Source organism: Channa argus, chromosome 5 (genome assembly GCF_033026475.1).
Source record: "Channa argus isolate prfri chromosome 5, Channa argus male v1.0, whole genome shotgun sequence".
NCBI classification, from domain to species: Eukaryota; Metazoa; Chordata; class Actinopteri; order Anabantiformes; family Channidae; genus Channa; species Channa argus.
The window spans coordinates 22,605,492-22,627,743 of record NC_090201.1 but is presented as its reverse complement, the minus strand read 5'-3'; the positions used below and the strand labels follow the sequence as shown (position 1 = coordinate 22,627,743).

General features: G+C 40.9%; 1 protein-coding gene across 6 annotated transcripts in view; it reads right to left on the bottom strand.

Annotated features, from left to right (window-relative positions):
- LOC137127056 (novel protein similar to human membrane-associated guanylate kinase-related (MAGI-3) (MAGI-3)) overlaps window positions 1-22,252 on the bottom strand; it is a 114,514-nt gene that overhangs the window by 26,378 nt on the left and 65,884 nt on the right. For all 6 annotated transcript variants that reach the window (XM_067503419.1, XM_067503420.1, XM_067503417.1 and 3 more), the window contains 2 exons: window positions 9,455-9,571; window positions 965-1,084 (listed from right to left, as the gene is read on the bottom strand). In XM_067503419.1, the coding sequence (XP_067359520.1) occupies window positions 965-1,084; window positions 9,455-9,571 (237 nt within the window). The remainder of the gene's footprint in view (window positions 1-964; window positions 1,085-9,454; window positions 9,572-22,252) is intronic.

Below are 22,252 nucleotides of genomic sequence, written 5' to 3'. Positions count from 1 at the left end.
TTCCACATTTCATATGCTACCTTGGAACTACCTTAAATCAAGAATTTGTTTCAAATGATTTGCGAAACATGGCCTTTTCATTTCATCTCAACCTTTTGGAAAAAGGGTTTTTACATGTATATAGATATTGAAAAACATGCCCATTACAGTACAACCTGTTCTTTGCTTTTCCTGTATGGTACATGCATGCACATGCTGTCAACAATTTTTCAATACTTACATTTACATATGTACACAATATATTTAAATATTATACTTGCATTTTTGCCTTTCCAAATACCCCAGTTAAATTCAAAATTAGGACTTCATAATTTCTCCTGCAATTAGATTATTGATTGAGATATGATCAACAAGTTTTCTTTCTTTTATTATGATGTGCAGTTTTTTTTTGTATTGTATGTTTAATAAACAGTAAATCCTCCATAACCCCATTTGTATGACCCCAACAATGCTCAGAGTGTAATATATCTGCATACTGGACCTATCATCGAATGCTGGTCCTAAGAGGCAAGCAGGTAGAACATTTGCTCTCTGGCAAATAAGGTTAACATTAATCCCTACCTACAAAAGAAGTTACACCGTTTTACAGTATTTAAATGCTAGGGCGGCATATTTTATCCCTCAGTGGGCCATTCTACACACAGTGAAGAAACTGAATATTGGAGTTCATCTCAGGGGCTGCGAGTTTCGCTGCTAATCAGACTGTCACTTCCAACAAGCCTTTAATCATGTTTCACTGATCAATACATTTCAACCCACTTCTCAAATTTCACTGAGGCAGGCTGTAGGTCATAATGAATGAGAATATCGAGCTTACACTTATTCCATTATAGAGAGCTGCCAGTATAAATTGTGTACAAAAATGCAAGCAGTAGCTCCCTCTCTCTCACGCAGACACACACACACACACACACTGACACACACTTACAGGTTTCTAATATTTTACCACTGTGGTGATGCCTACCATCATAGGTCCCACTCTCTAGTAAAAGTCCACTCTCCTCCAGGATCCTGAAGTCTCCAACACTGATGAAGTTGTAGTCTACACCAGGCACCTCCCCCTCTCGAGGAAGCCGTGTGGTGCCTTAAAAGCCAAAGAAAATCACACTGGGTAAATATGCTAGTAGACACTCAACAAAAGTGCATACAGGTACAGATATGACAGCGATGTACAATCTATTGGTGTTGGGTGGAGAAAAAAACTTTTTAGACTCCAAGATAACAGGCTGTTTTTAGGCCGATGATGTAACATCAGCAACACTTTTGAAAGAACTGAGATTTTTCTCAGCTCACAGGTTCTCAAGTGAATTCATCAGCTGAAACACAAACCCTTTCAAGGCGTTCACACGAAAAAAGCAAAAGACAGCAATTCATCTTCAGTTCATTACATTCTTATTGTCCTTCAGAGCTGCAACAAGGTAGGCTTCATAATGAGGACAAAAAGTATACATAAAGTGTAAATAAAGTTTTAGAATACAACAAATACAGTATACATGTTGGAGACAATCCCTCATCAATGATTCATGTGATACAAAGGATCCACTTTGTCTTTGAGATCTCTACGGAATGTCGAACAGTTTAGGGACGAGAGGGAATCTCATTCTGGAACCTAAAAAAGGAAAACCTAGGCCTGTGGTGCACTGAGGGGCGTAATTCATTTAATCTTCCATGAGTAACTGCAGCTTCTGCTAACAAGTTATCATGGGGAGGTTCTAAATGTATGTTCCGGCGACAGCTGAGAAAGCGCCGAAAACAGCCGTGTAAATTAAGGGAATAAAATATGATGCAAGCAATGGGTTGTGTAACCTCCTGGGGTGGTTAAGAAGGTTCACTCACTCCCTCAGAGAGAGCAATGTAATTGACACAAGGCTACTTCTGTCCCTGTGGTGAAGTCACAGTCTATGTGAGCACTGATACAATACTAGTTTATTTCCTCGCCGGGATGAATATCCACAAGACACAAATGGACACCAGATGATTACATTAGCATTGGGATTATGTAAACCATATTCCATGAATGAAAAAGTAGGTCTATGCCACTGTTGCACTCAAGGCTAATTAGGTGGTGCGTCACCAAACCTTCTATGTTTCAAGGAGCCAGGACAGTAGTTATTTTTGGCATGGGAGGCTGAAAAAAGGGGCACATAGCATGAATTCATCATCTGTGGCACAATCCATAGCGATTTGTGTCACCCAAATGTACTTTCACCCATTGGTTATGGAGCAAATACATTCATTCGTGGCCCGGGAAACAAACTGGGCAGACTGCAAGTCGACCACGGGGGCGAACATAGATATGAATAAATTACCAGCTTTCTGAATATGAAGTTTTAACCCAACATGACCGGAGTCGGAGAAAATCAGAGCATGCAGAGGAGCCTGCAGTAGCACAGGGAGGGGATGGAAACAGGGAGACAATACAAACTCCACAAAGACAAGATTAGCAACTGAAGCCAGGAAGGCAATGCTGTGAGATAAGTCAGAAGCAGAGTATGTGTCAGGATCAGAGTTTAATGACATCATCAATGGCATTAACAAACAACAGCGTTGTTTAATATTAATTATACATTAAGGGCATGCTGATGTTTGATAACAGCATATGATGCTTTAAAACAAGCACAAAACGAATATTCCACCGAACTTGATGAAATCTCATTGCAATATGTTGTTGCATCTCCTAAGTATTTCTTGACACTTGTGGAGTCTGTGCCAATTAGCAGTGAAGCCACTCAGCAGCCCAATGGCCTATTAGGTAACTTTATGTTGCCATTTCCTTTTGTTTTTCCCCTCTTATATTTTCCGACTAATTGGAGTGTGACAGCCTCCCTGCACCCGGGCAGAGGAGTAAAAACGCGGTTTGAAAAACAAAAAAACTATCAGAGAAGCCTCCTCTCACAGTGAGCCTTGATAGCACAGTTTGTGTTACCAAAAGCAGTTGACATTGCCTTGTGTGTGGGAATGCCAGCCTCTGCTGCTTCTCATTACCAACTTGTCTGCCTGCTGGCGCTGACTTTGGTCCCTCAAAAATGTCCCCTGTAGCCCAATTACTTGAGCCACAGTTATGTACCTGCCAAGAATCTCCCCAAGCTCTCGTCCTAGATGTCACCCCAATATACCATAAGCTTCCTATTGTGGATCATTGGCTGAAAATATAATGAGGGCTCACAACAGATCTTTACAAACACAACTCTGTGGCATCACGTACTTTTGTTTTCAACAGTATGATGCTCAGATACACCTCCAATAAGCTGTTGGGGGCTGGTGTTTTAACCAAAACGCTCAGCGTGTTATCATCCAGTTCCGGTTCTTGCCATTCACCCACCACTCTCCTCCGAGTAGCAGATCAGCCCACCACTGGGTTGATTCCACCTGCCTGTGCTTGTTATCACTTTCACCTGTTGTCAGTTACTCTGGCCATCTCCTCGGTTTAGGCCTCAGCCACAGTTCACTCAGTGCCAGATTGTTGTCTCAGTTCTACCCAGCCTGCCATATTTTAAACCTGGATTCTGCTTTCGAGCTACTTCCTGTTTCTGCCTGCTGTTGTCGTACAGGTCTTAGTCTTGTGCTCCTGACGTCAGTCTTCACCATTACCTGCCGGGGATCTCACCTGTCAGCTGTGTACCTTTCAGACTGTCACCAAAACTGCACTAGTGAGTACAACCTCCTAGTCTACCTCTGCTGTTGAGACGCACTGCATTTGCGTTTCCACACCCCCCTGAGAATATCAGTCTTGGAGGCATTGCACTCGCTCTTTGTCTCTTCAGAAGAAGACCCAGTCCAGTCATCCCGTCACTTTCACCTGTAGAAAATGACCCAACCCCCATCCCAGTTGTTCATTCTGTCGCAGTTGTCAGGTCAAGAGAGAGGCCACAAAGTGCATTTGCACGAAAGGAACGAGTAAAAGTATTAAACGTAAAGGATAAAAATATGTATATACAGTGTAGGGTGGAAATGTTTGTTTACCTTTAAAAAAAGATTGTAAATATTATTAGATTGTAAAATGCTGTTTTATGGCATAGGAGGTGTCGTACAAGCACGGTTACAGAGTTTCCTTGACCAATATGTTTGGGTAAATAGTGGTTCAGATCTGGCAATGAGGAATTGTGGAGAGCTACAGGGGTTAACCTTAGAATCACCAAAGTAACCAAAGTTATTTAATTTGTCCATGAATGAATGATGATACAAGTTTATTTTCAGGAAAACATTTGGATAGAGTGCTGAAAGAAGTGTGAAGGAAAATGCGATTGCTAAAGTGGTTTTGATATCAATTTATCCTTGAATAGTGCAAAAACAAACATTATAGATGATAAAATATGGATGGTGGTGACACTGAAACCATAAAGAAATTAGGTTTTTGGGTGTTATCATTCATAACTAGCTCTTCTATACAAGAAATCTTTGCATATACTGTACTGTTCAATTCTCATACTTTACCTACTGTATAGAGGTCTGGGAAAATGCCTGTAAATGTACTAAAAAACATATTTTTCCTCAAACCCCAGATTATGACATTTTAGGCCTATAAAATTGTCTAGATATTATACAGCTAGTAAGAAATATGCTACCAAAGAATAGAATGAGTCAGAGTGGTGAATCTATGGAACAAACTTAAGGATGAATTAAAAATGTGTAAACACTCATTGGGTTTAAGAAAATGTACTGAATAAGTACAATAATTTATTTATATGGGCAACAAATGTTTGTTAATTAATGTTAAATGTTTGTTCAGTCTTCTTGTTTGTTTATTGCTTTGAGAACTCGCATTGAAGTATTTATCTGGCATATGAAGGAAAATGTTTTGTGTAGTAATTACAAAAAAAAAAACTTTTGTGGTCTTAAGACATCAGTTGTATTAGAGCAATGATTATTCCCCCCCCCCCCCCCCCCCCTTGTTACAAGATCTTTATCTTCTCACTTTCCAATGTTTCAAAAAAAGCGATACACTGAACCAGGCAAGAGTAGTTTAGATTTATAGAGGCTTTATCAAGGAAGAAGGTTTATTTATTTATTTTGTCTTCATAAAATGTTGTACACCAACAGCAAGGTTGTTGTATTCGCTAACGTAAGTGCTGGTTAGCGAGTAGACTAATAATGGGGGAAATATCTAGCTAGCAGCAAGTCACAGAAACATTGACCTTTGACCCCCCCCCCTTCTAAATCTAATTATGTTATCTTTGAGTCCTAGTAGACATTTGCACCTAATGTGAATATGTTCATTTTAAGGCCATAGGAATGACATGGACAGACATGTCTTATCAACCCAAAAACTAAAAACATACAAATAGTTTTTTTTTCTGGTTGCCTGGCAACTTCATAATGATGTCACTATGTGCTCTGCCAAGACATAATTAACCCCCTTTATAAACCAAAACATCACATTTTTACACTTTTAGTACAGATTAAACACAGATTTTGTTAACTGTGGACAGAGATAGCTTCCCCTTTTTTTCCCAGTCCTGCTGCCAATCTAAGCTGACCAGCTGCTGTAGCTTGGACTAGACAGATATGAAAGTGCTGCCAATCCTCTCATGTCAGTGTCAAACTATTCCTTTAATTTCTATGGCCACGCGCAGTGATTAAAGCCATGTGTTTACATGTGTCTATCCTGGACTGAAACAATTTGTTACTTATTTATGCGAGCGTTCACGCCTGTGAACTGAAGAGACCTATTTTTTGAAGCGGACTGAGAGGATGTCACAACGGGAACATCAGAGGTAGTCAGTAAGAAATGGCAGGCCATAAATTTAACATGGTGATTTCGAGCATAGTTTTATGTTGGTGCACCAAAAAAAAAAAAAAAAGATGGCTTAGGGCTTTGCTGTTGAAATGGCAAGAAAGAAAGAGGGAGTGAGAGAGGAAAGAGGATCATTACAAAGCCTTTGGGTGCTTTTGTGGAGCATTCGCTTTTAACAAAAGACAGGCATGCTCTGCCACCCAGCTCACTGTGCTGTTGTCATGTTCAAATACAAATTACAGTTAGTGTATTACCATTTAACAAGAAATACAACTCCATACTCCTTTATGCTAAATACAATAATAATCAACGGGGGAGGAGAATGAGCATGAAAAGAGGAAATGAACTCAAAGCAGGCAAAAAGCTTACAGAGTACAGATGTATGGGTTTATGACATGTACCAGTTCATGCCTGAATTACTGAGCACTTGTACCTGAGCAAGTGTAGTGTGTGTGTGTGTGTGTGTGTATGTGTGAGATCAAACTCTTTCTCCCCATCTCTGATCTCACTAGGGAGTCCAAGTGCTGAGGGCAACCCTGAGCTCTCTGTCCTCTTAGAAAAACCCTCCTCCTTTTGTCCTCTCCAGAGCTCCTGAGAGCATCCTGCAGCATTTTCTGAGGAGTCCAAATGAGATGGAGCCCGTCCCAAGAACCAGTTAAGGAGACTCAGGGATTTGCCACACACAGCAAAGAGTAAAGACCTTGCTCTCTTTGTCTCTCCCACTCCTCGCCGCCTGTTTTTCCTCCTCCTTTCTAAAATTAACAATTGAGTTGTTGGAGTTCATAACTGGCCTAAATACAAACAGATTCTTTCATTATGGATCCATAGTGCTGGTGTTCAGAATGTATCCAGGCTGTTGGTAGGGAACAGAAATAGGACAGCACAGATCAGCTGCAGTTCTGTGAAGTACAGCAGTGTAGTACTGTACAGTAAGTGGACCAGTGGCACAGTAACACTCTGATAATCCGCTTGCTGTTCATGTGAACAGCACACACATTTTGGATATAAATCCACTTTCAAATATGCCTATTTAATAGCAATTTGTGATGTTCAGCGTATTAAATAAATTATCAGATGTGCTGTAATTTGCAGTTTTGCGGTGTACCACTGCTCACTGTACCTCTTCTACCCTAAATATTGATTTCCCCTCAATGCAAAAATTACTTCTCAAATTTCAGTTGACAATGTAAAAAGACGAGGACTCGAGCCCTGTGCTGCACATTCAGAGGATTGTGGCTGCTATAGCAAAATAACTGCAGTAGGAGCAGGAGATTGAGTGAGTTCGGGGAATTGCTAAAAAAGCAACAGACAAGCCCATTACTCAACAAGCACCTTGTTTGGTGGCTGCATTGCACTGTGGTCCACAGTGGTTAGGGTCAGTTTAGCGAGTTGTCTGCTGATTTAAGTGTCAAACAAAGGGGGGCTGGAAATGCCTCTTAAGCTGTATGCTGTAAATAACAATTCTATTCAAATATTATTATCTTCATATTGTATTGGTCAATCCAATAATATAAAAACATATACATTTGGAGATGCACTAACAATCCAGTTCAAAAAAGGGAAGCCAGGGTAATTGAAACCGAGAGAGAGAGCAAAAGGGACACAGAGAGGGTGAAGGATGTGAGAGTGAAAGCCAGTGAGTGAATGATGGAGGTGCCATCACTGTGCAAGTCCTGGTCTCTTGCTCATTAAGACCATAATTCAAGCAGTGGATTAGAGAGTCAGACTCATGCAGACAGCCGACTGGCTGCTGCTGACGAATGGTGGTTACAGGCTGTAAAACCGCTATTGTACGTGGAAAAAAATACAACACTTTGTTCACAGTGGTAGTTAATGTCAGGACATGAGTACAGCTGTATGTGGCAAACAGAAAGCTGTGTGTGTGGGTGTGTGCGGAGGAAAGAGCAAATGATTTGGTTTTTAAAAACTATATAGTTACTTTGTCCATCCACTGTAACTGACCTGAGATTCTCCCAGTGTTACTGAGCTATGAAAAGAAAATCAATAACAATTCAAGCTGAACTTAACAGCTGCACCAAAACTCTGAACATGATATGAAAGAAAGAGATGAATGAGTGAATGAAGGAGAGATGGGATAGCGGACAGTGACTATACAGACAGAGAAGGAAGAAGGAAAAGAAGAAGTGAAAGGTGGAGGGCTGTGAGAAGGATATTCCTCAATCTCTGAGATGAAAGAAAAAAGATAATTAAATACACACGAAGGGTAAGCAGCTTACGTCCTACTCCACACTCTGAAGAAGACTGGGCATCCTCCTGTGCGTTAGGGAGTGGGGGGCTAGAGATGGTGCTGGTTTGTGACACTGCGTGTCTGTTATCACCTCAAGAGCATTTGCATTGTATGGGGCTAAAACCTTGATGATGGCTAATGGCTCAAATGGCTCAAATATTTAGGCTAATATATATATGCGTGGCCATCATCGCAGTTGCAGGACGACAGATACTGCATCACATCTGTCACAATTTCAATTGCACATCTCATCTAATGCTTTGCAAACACTTACATATGATCTTGACAGTGAGCAGAGATCTTAAACTGTTCAGCCCTTTACAATAATTGAAAGGGAAATAATTCACTCTTATAATAATGGAAATCTAGGGTGTAAAAATAGCTGACAGACAGGTGCAGTTTTAAAGAAAAGAAGAAGTTTGAAGTTTTAGATTTGCACCATCATGGGAACCTGATATTCCGCAACCCACACAATCCCTAATCACGATATTAATTTGTGCTTTTTTTGTACAGCCTTGCCACTCCAATTGTAGTAGTTTTCATGCTTACCTTGAAAAAAAAATTGCAGAATTTGAGCTTTTAAAACCATTAAATAACCCAAGAAAAAAGAACAAAATATGTTTTTTTTCTCTTAGCTTCTGGAAAGTGACATTTCACACATACTGCGCAAGGTTTTTGTCTCCACTGCCAAAAGCAAATTATACTCTACTTATGTACCCCAAATACTGGTGACAGCAGAAAACATTTCCACTCTTTACCATCATATATAGACACATTTTATGCAGCAATTTTAGAGTCTTTTAGATTAACAGCCATTTTGCAATGGTACATTGTGATTTAAATAAGTGCAATCAATAGACATTTCATTTATATATGAATTGCTCTGAAAACATATACAGTTCAGTGGTTTTTGGCAGTACAGAGAACCAACATTTTTATTTGCCACTCCATTACTGACTTTCAGCAAAGAATAATAGTTGGTGACAGAAAAAGCAGAATGTCAGTGAGGGAAAGCACAGCAGCAGAGGGAAAACGCAGGGTTATTATAGAAAGAATATGACTTTGATCAGTGTGATGATACCGCACAAAAGTAAATAAGTTACACAGGGGTTAGAGAGATGTCCTTGGTCAGGTTGCTATGGTGACACTGAAGTGTGTGTGTGCGTTTTGTACAGTGTGTGACATGGAGCTGTGAGAGATGACGAGTGAGTGCAATAAGTATTGTATGTGTGTGTTGTCACTGTGTGGTGTGTACACAATTCTGTGTGGCTTAATAGAAAAGGAACCCAATAAAAAGATGGATTTCCAGCTGTGTGATACACAAACATCAGATGCTTCAGGTAAAAGCATATGTGCGCTGAAAGTAGGTTACGGTGTGTGTTCCTGGTTTGCATTGTGCATGCAAGTGTTGCACGTGTACCTGCAGCGAGTGGCAGTCACATACAGTACGCAGTCCTGCGTGATGTACTTACAGGGGATGGTGCGTAGGTAGAGGTTGTCCCGTATGATTTGTTGGAGCTTGTGGTCGTACGAGCCCTTCTGAAACTGCAGGCTGAGGTAGTGGCGCAGGTCTGTGTTCAATACTTTACCTGGAACAACAGGAGCAAAGACATGAGGGGTCAATAAAACAAAGTGAGACTCTCTCTAAAGGTTTACGTCTAAACGGAAATCTATACGAGTGACATGTACCTTCTTGAGAAAACAGTAGCATTGATCTTTAATTTTCTACTAGGGTTATATTTACTTTGAGAGATACTGGCCATAGTATCATAAAATTGATTCCTCGATAAGGGGTTTAACTAAATCTTTAAATAAGTGCAAATTATATTCAGATGAGTTCAGTTCAACACAATAACAATTTCATATTTTGGTTGTGATGGAATTACATTCGAAGAAGGAACCAACAGCATTAAAAATACATCTGTATTAAAACTCAGGCAACATATCCCATATGGTACAAACATGTTTGAGTTGCCATTTGAAGTTTAGTCATGTGACTGTAGAAGTCAGCAATTAGTTGGTTGCATTGGTTGTGTGTCACTGGGTTAGTCATTAGCAAGTTTCTCATTTGAAAAGAACTTATTAAACTTTCTTTTTAGAGAAAGTTAAAAATAAGATGGTGGCTTATGTTTTAACTATTGAACAGAATATATTTTCGGCATCCGGGGTTTTAACTCATATAGCAATACTGTACGCTGCATTTTCATGCCTGTATGTACAATTTGTAACTTGTTCTTTCCAGTTAAGAGCTTAATGCCTTGTTGATTCCAGTTTAATCACCAAGGGGGAAATTGTAGCTGCGGGGGACGATGACAAGGTAAATGTTTGAACTCTGATTTTGTCTCCTCTCAATAAGTGTATATAGCGATGTTAAAGAAGGAAATTTGTCCAAGATAAACTTAAAAACATCTAATGTAAAAAGCAGTGAAACGCTGTTCTCCAGTGGTTTCTGATTATTTGGATACTGACTGAAGTTTGCTTGTTAAAAACACCAAGAACAACCCAGAGTGAAACTAAATTCATTGCAATGCCTTCATTCATCTAAAGCAACAAATCTGAAATCCAAACTGCTAAGTGACAGATGATGGATGCCACGTTCATGTTCGACTGTCTTTACAGTTTCAACCATCTCACACAAGCCTCAAAAACTTTTCACCAAAGATGTGCGATGCCACAGCGTCAAAAGCGAGGCGCTAGAGATTTTCATAGGAAAATCAGAAAAAAATTTCGCCTTTGCTCTCAACTCCCAGAAGCCTTTGTAAAAACAAAGGAAGTTCATGCAAAGTTTGGGGGAGCGGAAGACTTCAGAGTCGTCATACACAAGCCGGGAAAAAAGTTTTTCTCTGAAAGAACATGATGAGGAGTTTGGAAAACAGGAAGAAATCTTCGGTGTCTGTCTGCCCTCAGCTTCAGCGTGAGCCTCATCTCTTGACAGAAGAGGGAGAGTAGGCTTTGAAACTGTTTGACTACAGAGAAGTAATCACTTTTTCCCATTTCTCTTCCCTATTCTCTCTCTCTGCTGCACACACAGACCATATTCTGCTCGGCATGATTCCTCTCTGCATTGCTATGAATACCAATGAGCAGGACTAAAGATGAGATCTTGCTACTGTAGACGTACTGTATGTGCTAATAGAGAGGGGAGATGTACTTGACTAGGGAGGGCTGATAGAATAATAATGAGCTCTGGGAATATTTCAGCAAGCTTCCTCAACCCTCAAATCCTCTTTTTCCTGCTCGGCTTGTGACAGAAACCAACACAGGCCATTATTGTGACGGCAACAAGATCTTATTATTTTGTGTTCTAAACTCTCTTCAAGTTTTGGAGTCTGTTGTTGACTCACATCAAGATGCCCCTCGTGTCCAAAGGCCTCGCTGCCATCTGACGCCTTTTCAGGAGCCGTCATCCCCGTGGGCCTGGCTTTTCAGAATAAAGGTTGCACGTGCTCTGCCTGCCTCTCCAAAGAGGGCTGCATCACAGCTGGTCCAGCACGCAGACAGACAGACGGAGACTGGGGAAACCGACATCCAATCTGGCAACTTAAATCTCAAAACTGTCCCAGAATACAATTTTTGTTCAGTTTCAGCTCAAAAACAAAAAAATGGGGGGGAATTCAAATGGAAACATGGGCATTTAAAGAAACGACATGTGCTCTATTTGTTTCTTAGAGCTAGTGGTGCATCAAAGTATCCAAAGGATTCAAAGTTACTTCAAATAAGTAAAATTGCCTTTTCACCGAGTATTTTATAATTGCAGCTTCATTGAATTGAAGGTTATTTTTTTCTTCTTCTTTCATGACCTCTTGTTTGGACTGATGCAGACACTTAAGCCTTAGACATAAGTCCTGTAGCCAACTTAGGCAAGAGCAAATTCTAAGCTGTGACAAAGCACAGAGGCTCGAGGTTGGACTACAAATTTGGCATGTTAGCTGGTAAACCTATACTTGGAATGGCTCAGTTAGATAATTCCATCAAATATTATTGTTTAACTGGTGCTGCCCTGCGTAACCTCAGATGGGACCGAGCTTTTTGCGGTGGCAGCTTCAAAAACATTAGACAGGCCTCATCCTTGCCCGTTTTTAAATTCTTTCTTAAAACCCGCTTGTTTTCACTGGACTTTGACACTGTCAGGGACCGAGTAGGACGCAGTAATAAAGTCTCAAAGGAAAATGGGTTTTATTTAGCCAAAGATAACATATACAAAGAAATTGGAATTACTACCAAAATGTGGGCCCTAAAAGAAATCAAACTATCAAACTGAAATTACAACCACAACAGACACAAAACTGACCTAACCTGCGACACACAAGGGGCAACGAATATACTGGCCGGCCAAACCAATATGACACACAAGGGGTAGACATTACTGTAACTAAGCAGATTATAAACACACACTAGACAAACAGTTTAGTAACATTATCCAATTTCTGAAATATGCAAAAGCAATAACAAAATAATGACCTATAAAAACTAGAGAATAATGTCCCCCATATTTTCCCCTCTTTTCAAACAAACTAGGGACTTAGTACAGTCTGGTCCCAGTAGAAAGTATTTAAAGTTGATAAGGGCTTCAATCCAATCTTTTATTTGTACGGCCAACGGCCCCTGGACGAGCAGAATGGTAACTCAAGAAAAAGAGAAATATAAATTAATACAACTTAAACTTAATAATGGAAAGAACTAAACTTAAGGTAAAATTAAAAGGTGAAGGTGAAAGCATTACCAAGAAAAAATTGGCAAACAAACTTAGGGTGTTACCAAGGTTGTGGCATCACAGACACAATCTGAGCTGTTGCCATTATTTTTTATCTGTCCCTCATACAGCACTTTGGTCAACCTAGTTGTTTTAAAGTGTGCAACAAATAAAGCACAAGTTAAAAGTATTATTCTCGATAATGAACCGCTTTTTTGGGTGGTGGTTTTTTTTGGTCTGATTCGTGAGAATGATGTAACATCTTCTGACAGTATTTAGACATTCAGCTGCTTCGAGCCTGCAGTCCTCAGCAGTAGACGTGTGGTAGTTCTACAGTGAAGCTACCAGGTGTGAATGTGTCTGACTGTAGACTGCAGAGCAAGTACGGTTAGACACTGGATAAATAAAAGAAAGTAAGTATGCAAACACACACACACTCACAAACGCTGCTCTGATCTGTTCATTCTGATACGAGTACAGCGCTCAGTGCGGTCTTTGTGGCTTCCTGGGTCCTGTCAGAGGCTGTTAGTGAGACTGTCAGATCACAGAAGTTCCTCATTCCTTCTCCCTGCAGATAACACTGTTATTGTAGAAGGCCTCATTTCTCAGTGACAGGGGTTCAGTGGGTTCTATTGTGCCCCACCACACATCCACTCACTTGTAGGCTATTTCTCTACAGCCAGCCAAGAATATGAACACACTGTATAGTAATTATCTAGTAACAAAAGAAAATCATAAGGGGTAGAGGTTTTGTCAAATTGTTTTTACTTTCTCAGCGTTCACAATTTTTTTTGGCTGGCAGAAATGGGCCCCAATTTATTGCCTGCCATTTATTGTACAGTATATTATGAGCTGTATTCTCAGGCGTCCTCTAAATTAGGGAAAAATATTCTAATGACCACAATGGTCACCAACGGGAATCTTTCAGTGCCCAGCATCACCAGGACTCTTCCTCTTAAAAAACTGGAGGCTCAGAGAAAATATCTGCAGCCATGGAAGCGGTGCCTGGCACCGTGAAGCGACAGACTGTTAACATCCTCACTTAGAGCAACACCTCACTCAGAAGCCACAGAATTAGATTAACACTCCAAGCTCAAGACATAACTCTCACACACAAACACATGTCAAGCATCTGTTGGAGGAGAGTTGTTCTCTGAATTGCAAAATCCAACATGTTGATATAAGAAAATGCAGGCGCACAGTGAAAATGATTATGAATGACTGACACTGCTGACCTCACGTCATTTCTAAACTGAAGTGCTGAGATCATTACAAGCAATGAAGAAAGAATAAAATCTACCATCAGTTGCTTTAGGCATGTTTGTCGCATTCCACAGGGCCACTTTATAATGAAGTGAATTTATACTCCAACTGTCTCATTCTACCAGAGATACTACATCATCAGACAGTTATTTTCTAAATTTCTTAGAAATCACAAGGGAGAGGTTTAAATTTGCTGTTTTTAATTTGTGATATTAAAAATCAATTTTGGTTCCAGCCTCACCATGACCCTACACAGGAAAAGCACTTCAGATAATAGAGCGATGAATAAATGCAAAAAAAAAAAAAAAAACACATTTTATTTTGTCCATTAAGACTGCAGTTTCTCACAATTTATTTAATTTCGATGCAATCAATTAATTGAAAGTTTTCTGATGAGACAAATTAAATATACCAACAGGATGCTTAGTGGGAGACGAGTCGAAAAGAAATTACTTGACATTTTAGAAAATGCTGCATGGGTTTTAGCCTTACTGCCTTAAACGTGGACACTGAACAAGCTCAACAGAGATGAAACTGCCGGCTGCAGATCACATCAGCACCAAAGGCTCAACATACAAACCCAACGCCATCGGAAAACATACAATAGTACGTGTTGTGGCTTGAATAATTTCCTGCCCCGAAGCAATCACTTCCCATGTTTCCTGTCTTTTTGTTACGCTAAGCCAACCGGCTGCCCCCCACTATTGTATTTACCATGCAGACACTCAGCAAGGAAGTAAATAAGCATATTTCCCAAAATGTTGAATTATTCCTCTTAGGGTCATGGCTCTGTAAAGAAATTAGTTGTTTCCCACCAAACACAGTGGAAAGTGAGCAAATGCCTGCTGACTATTGCGACATTTTCATTCGGGTGCCTTCTCCCAGTGCAATGTGGGTGGTCCGCTGGGAGGTCATTATCTCAGTTTTCTGTCACTTAATTAACAGTCCTCTGAAAGAGAATTTGTCATCAGGTGGAGTTGTTCCCTGACACCTTATTCAGTGCTCTGGGTCTTTTCCTTCAGAGACAATGTGCAGGAATTCTACACCATTTCCCCCAAAGATATTTGAAAAGATATAAGGATATGCATGTGGAAAACTGAAAGCTTGCAAAAACTTCCGTTTCTCAAATGTAAGATTTATTAGGCTGCATCTCTGCTCCACATGGGACTTTCAAATACTAGCTGTAAAGTAACACGGTACTAGATTATATCATCATTTTGAAAGAATGACATAAATTTTAAATGACTTCAGAAACTATTACAAATTACCCCTGCAAAAAATAAAATGGTTTTTATACTGCAGAGGGGTTTGTTACTTGAATGTAAACATTTCATTTTACTAGGGAAATGAGTAAATGATATCTACAGTGTTTGAGTTTGATGAAAAGGGGCAAATGCAAATGATCTGAATGCTTAATGTCCACATCAAATAGCTTCAATTAGAGGTGATCAAAATAACATAATTATCTACTGATAATATCTCTTTAGATATTTCCATTTCAGTTTATTTGACCACCATATAAAATGTTGCAAATCAATAAGATGGACTAATTTATTATGATGTTGAATTTTTGGCCTCAGTGTGATGAATTACTTTCATATGTCATCTATTTAATTAGCTGGATTAGAGCAAAGACACACATTCCCTTCTGATTATTTTATCCAGGAACAGTTTTATCTTTATAGCTTTCCCAGAAAAAAAACTTATATCATGACATATGTAAATATTTTGATATACAGGTATATACTGTATAGAGATGTAGAGAATCATGCAGTTTGTCAGACTAATCTGCTTTGTTTATTTGGTTATTTGTCCAGAAATAAAAACAATATATTGATGAAGGCTGTAAATTTTGAGTTTTTAATGTGTAAAATGGCAATATATGTGTCTATATTGCCATTTTACACATTAAAAACTCAAAAAAAAACCCTGAAAACTACTTAAAAGAAAAAGGCTGCTACACTTTAAATAGTTTTGGATTCTCTACATTCTGAGACGTTTATCCTGAGGTGTTTCTTTTGAATCCCTCTCTCTAATGCTTTGCTTCACCTATACTCTCAGGCAGGCAGAAGCAAATGTAGCCTCCCCGCCCAATCCTGACCTCTCTCCCCATTCATCATTTGATGTGTGACAGGTCGCCAAGTCCTCCCCATCGGGCTCTCACGTCAAACCTGGCCTGCTAAGACACCAGCACCTGCCAGCCCTCTTCTTTGGCTCCTTCCATCATCCTCCTGGCCTGACAGCACTGACCCACCCACCTATCTCCTCCTTCCTGCTGTAACCCTGCAGCTTCCTGTGGCCACTTTACGGGACAGAATTGCCTCTAGCTACTTTTGAGCCGTAAGTTTGCAGCGGGGGCTCTGTCCAATTTTTCAGACAGCTGTACGTGAGACTGGGATCAAGGGGCATCTCGCTCACTCTGCTGAGAGAAGCAGAGTGTGAGTGCTGTGCCATAAACCTGGCTTATAATCTCACACCTCACGCAGTACTGTCAGATGAATTCTCTTCACTTATATAACTGGCATGTGGAGCGTTACTACGGCTGGAGGATTCTGCATTGGAGGAGCGGAGCAGCTTGCCTGATGAGCCACTGCGTAGCTGTGTGTGTCTGCTTGGCTGGCGGCTGGCTACAGACCTATGCAAAGTTAAACAGGCAGTGGTCTCACACGCCCAAACCTCTTTCTGCACACTTCATTTCACCTCATTTTAGCAGTGGGCCCACACAAGGACAGAGGTCTGGCATAAGCCGCTTAAAAGGATAAACTGAAAAGCGGGAGACAAAAACGACAAGAAAGAATAAAAATCCAGCAAGGTGATTAGATTTGTGTTTTTTTATGTTGGCATGACCTCAGCAAATTAAAGTATTCTGAGGCCATGTTGAATTTTTCTACGCATCTCCGTGTTAGAATGACACAACATGATGCCAGTATGTAGTTTACAGATCTGTGTACAGTAAGTGTTGCATCACATACATACTGCATATTATGCAGTCCTTTATAATAATATATACTTTTTTCTTTACCAACCCTGGAAACCCTCCCCCCCTGACAACGACTACAAATATTCCCCTCATGTGATCATAGAATGAAACATTTCCAGCTCACTGAACTCACGAGCACAGAGAAACATCTGCCTTCGCATTAAGGTTAAGTAACCATATGTTCTCCTGTCCTCTGCCCGCCACCTCTTCTCTGTCCATCCCCACAGAGGAGATGGAGGGATCACCTTCATCCTGTAAAGTCGGGGTGGGGGTACGTAGGGGTCTGTGCAAAGCAACAACAGCTTCGACAGCAGGAGTGCCAGAGCACCGGTGATAATGTGAGAGGAGGCGGAGAGGTCCTGGTCCCAGAGAGACACAGAGATGATGGGAGAGGAAAGACAAAGGAAGGAAGAAGAGAGAGTGAGAAGAGGTGATGAGAGGAAGGAGCGTTGCCCTGCAGGTGCTGACTCATGTTGTTGCTGTATTTTGCACAGTTTTTGCGTATGCTTGCTTTTTTCTTTCTCAAATCTTCAGACTCCAGTTCTAGATCTCTCCCTTTTTTCCGACTCATAGTTTTTACAGCGTGGCCGTGTTGCAGTTCTTCTTCTACTCTTTCTTTGATGAGCAGACTATGGGCCCATGCCTCTGTTCTATCATTAATGTGATCTGTGCAGAATGAAACAGCTGGAGAATTAATTCACAGGCACACAGACACACACTTTCTACATCCCATGTGAGTCCTCATTTAGCATCTGCCTCACACAACATACAGTATCTCCAAAACCTCATAATAAAAGAGCACGATCCAAAGTTTGCGCCGCATTGTTGAAAACAAAAATCCGAAGCCTCCAATCCGTCAGTTACACACACATTGCAAGCCTCCCTGTCAAATGTAGGTGATTTTTACTTCACTAGATCAAAAGCTTTCGGTTTGTCCCTTCCGGGGTCGCCACAGCGAAACGTGTTCCACACATTGATTTGATTCCATCCTGTAGCCTTCTGTATCCCAACCCGAGGCTCTATCCGTTGAGCAACTACGCAACCGTAAACGTCACTACATTTACTGTATTTTACAGCTTTAATACTAGTTATTCTTTTTAACTGAAAGTTACTCCAATTGACTAACAAATGATGATAACCACCTCTCAACAAAGTGGTTAAAATCAGCTCGTGCCGTTTGTTTCTATGTAACTTCTAATGAATTGCCACAACTTTCCTTTGCCATAATTTTTATGATGACAATTCCTGCATTTTGAGCTTTAACACACATGACATTGTAGTGGGGCGTGAGAAGCAACCTAATGCAGACTTTTTGTTATTACACACATCAAGCAGCCTGCACTTCTGACCCCATGAAAGTAATTGTTAAATCTGTATTTAAATCTGTATATAAGTATTTCTTGGTTATTAAGGTGATAATCACCTTATATTACTTTAATTACCATTTTGTTTGCTGCCCTGTAATAGGTTTCCTAGAAAGTCAGATTTGACCTAATATTGGTCATATTTTGATTTTTAAATGAGTCTTGCTAAATTGAACCTGACTTGCGTCCAAGCAGCAATTGTCGTTTAATTTTCATTCAGCTTTTGGTCCAATTCACAATTTTTACTCTGCTTCTCCTTCCAGCCCTGCGCCATCAATTTGGAGAGCGCTAGCGCAACTGATGTGCATTTCTTATTCACATCTCCACTTTTACCTTTTCCATGTGCAAAACTACATTCAGCACAAATGCATGTAAACACAGTTTCTGCTAGTGGAAAATGAGTTTTCGAGGTATATTCAAAAAACAAGTGTGACTCAAGTGAGCTGTGTTGTTCTCTGCTTGTGGGAGGGTCCATCTAATCCCAATCTTGTTGCCAAATCGTGTCTTCATAAAAGTGAATGTGTGTTTTTTGTGGAGCAACAACCCTAGACTTATTCAATTATTCAGAGCAAAAGAAACCAGTAAGAAAGGGAAAGTATTAGCTGCTGAAATGAGGTAGAAGCCAAGCAACATGCTCAGGCAGTCAGTAACACAAGACAAAAGCCTGATTCCTAATCTCCCACCACCACTTACATCTGCCTCAGACCTAATGGCACAGTCTGTTTTTTTTTCCTTTAAATGTCACAGCCAGGCACTGTAAACACAACTACCTCGCACTGTGCACTGGGAAAGACGCTGGCAGATACTCTAAGTGGGAAATGCAGCACCAGGCAATGCAGCACCAAGACCTGAAAAAGCCTCCACGAAGGACCCATTTAAATAGTGTTTACTCAACAGTACATAACAAATTCTGTGCATTATTGCAACTACCGAGCTCTTCGGGTCTTCCTTTTGATGTTCAATGAGTCTACGGAGAACAAAAATGGCTGAGTCACTATTATCCCAAGATGGCTGTCGAGTAGTAAAGTCTGCGGTTTTTGACAATAATCCTGGCAGCCATCAGGGAATGATGAGAGAAATACAGGCTATCACAATCATCTTCCTCAATGACTGTGGACAGCCGTGTAACTACAAAGTGCCCATTAATGCCGGTGATCGCAGTGCAGGGGATGGGAATCAGAAACATCTCTGGCTCACTGTTTCTCTGTTTGTCTCTCTATGAGGTGTTTAAGTTACTGACAGATTGACAGAGGAGACTCGTATTATTAATTCCCCCACACGCACAACGAGCCAAAGATAAGCTTGAAATAGAACCGTAATTGTTGCTGTAGCGATGAGAGATGTGCTGGCCTCGTTGTTTTCAGACAGACACCTCTCCAGTTGTCAGACGCCTCGGCAGATTTTACAGAGGAAGAAAATGAAAGAGAGCAAGGCGGCGTGTGTGTGTGTGTGTGTGTGTGTGTGTGGCAGAGCAGAGAGTGCAAATTTGTGTGTCAGTCAGCACTCTCTACTCTACTATTCTGTAGATTATTACGTTGTGCTATCATTAAAAGTTACTTCCCAAGGTCTGGACTAAAGGACAAGTCAATCTGGATGTGTTTGTCGTCAGTGTGGAACAAAGGGTGCGGCTCACAGCCTAATTTAACTCCGCAGGCTAAGACTCTTCTTCCACTTTCTCTTTTATCATCACAGCTTCTTGTGGAAGGCAAAGTTTGTCATTTTCGTGCTGCCTAAAATGCCAGACCATCGCCTCCAATACCATGCATTTTATTGTTGAGTGAGCAGAGAGCATCCTGGGGGCAACAGGGCATCTTATGAAAGTGCATTGTGCCAAGAAAGCAAAATACACACATATAACTCACCACACACACACACACACACACCACTATCCAATGACAACCACAACTACACTGACATCTATCAGACACAACGTGTTCTGAGGTATGTGAGACAGTTTAGGTCAAAGATGTTTGAAATAAAAGGAAAAAGCCAGACGCCCTTGCCGTGCTTAAGAAAAAGTTTCAGATTATAAGCAAAAGAGGAAGAGGAAAAAGCACAGGGGCTGCACAAAAGTGGAACTTCTTGAACATCTGCACATTTAATGTGCAGCTGTGTGCATTCACCAAGTGCAGCGTACAGTGAGGGCGAGAAAGCACTGGGGTGAGAAGTTCATGATGAGATATCCAGAGGATAATGATAGCAATTCCAATAATTCGCCTCACTCACCGCACATCCACTCACTCACTGTGCCGGATCTTAATCCTGGGCTTTAATCCTGCTGACTGAGAGGGCCCGGAGAGCCATTTATAACAATGCAAGTAATAAAGAAGACAGTACAAAATACATCCCTGAGGTGTTTATGACAGGACACGCAGATTACATCAGCTATGACACTGGGAAAAGTGCAATGAAGCTATTTGGTGACTGTTTACCCCTAAAAAACAATCCTATAGGTAGTGCAGCTCATTGTGACTCATATTTTGTGTTTCATTATTGGCAGCCTCTAGTGGCTGTAGTAACTAAATGAAAGGAGAAAGTCAGGTGATGTGCTGTAAAATGCAAACTCTACAGCCGGACGAGGGTGTGGTTGGGGTGGATGGTTGGGTTTGCAAAACACAGTGCTTTGACATGGGAGACTGCTGTTTGTTTGCTACCTCAAACAGACACTCGCTGTTAGAGTTTCAAGACCTTAACAGTGTGTTTACTTTGTTATAAGCAGAGTATGTTGTTTATGTACACAGGGATAAAAAGTACCCATCGGTGTGACTGCAGACTGTGACGAAGCATTTGTCTACCTTGACTCCACCTCTCACCTCTCTCACCTCTGGGAATTCCTCAACAATGTGTCAGCATCCTGCCAGGATATGAAACATATACAGTAAGAAAGTCGGAAATAACTCTCACCCCAGGTAACAACAGCCTATTCTTATTAGACTTTGGAAGTGTATTTGTGCACCTGATTTGGGGATTAACTGCTCACTCACCATCATGAAGCCATATTGGCTTTAACTGCTGCTTACAGCTGGGAAGTCTGCAGGGAAACTGCTGGAAACAGAATGCATGCTGCACTCCTAATTGGCAAAAGGTTGAGGGAGTTTGAGGGATTGCAGGATTTGGCTGCTGAGGGATAAAGGCTCTGTTGGTGGCTCTCTGAAAAATACATTCTGAGAACTAAAAAGCTGCCACACAGCTGAAACTGCCGGATTATGCCCAATCTTCCAGCCAGAAACGTTGCTGTGGCTATAATGCATGTAGTTATTGATGCCAAGGTAGGTGCAGAGCAATAGTACGAGTTAGGCTTTGGTGTAAGAGGTTGGATATCAAACCCAAATTAAACACTTTATAGTAACAGAAATGTTTCCAGCATTGTGTTTTCAAAACAGCATCCTTGATATCATTTGCACTTACTGTAGTAGTTTGAACCACCAGTTTTTAATTTAATCAATTTAGCTTTTTACTATCCTGTATTTATGCACATGCTTAAAAAATACTGACAACATAGGGTTGTCCTCATCTCTGTGCTATACTGTATGTTCTTGAGCTGACCCTCACCTCAAGTAACACGGTAAGAGAGACTTCATGGGAAAAGAGATGTGCGCTTGAAGGAGGGGAGGAGAGGGGAAGGACAAAGGGGTTAGAGTGGCCAGGGAAGGAGGGAGTCTGCTGCAGAGGCCGAGGAATTTCTGCCAGTTGTGTGTTGACACTTACTGGGCGAGAAGTCAATAGAGAAAGGCATGGAGGGTAAGCTTTGACATGTCTGTGGCTCTGTGGCTTAGGGGAAAGTTAGCTAGCTCACCCCACCTCCACCCCCCACCCCCCCCCCACACACACACGCTGAAGAGGAAATAACACGTGAGGAGGGCAATAGAGGAGAAGCTGTTAGTGGTGGCTGGGGATGTTGACAGTCCTTATGACAACCCCTTAACAACCTGGCTCAGCTGTGTGCCATTACCTGTTAATAATATCACAT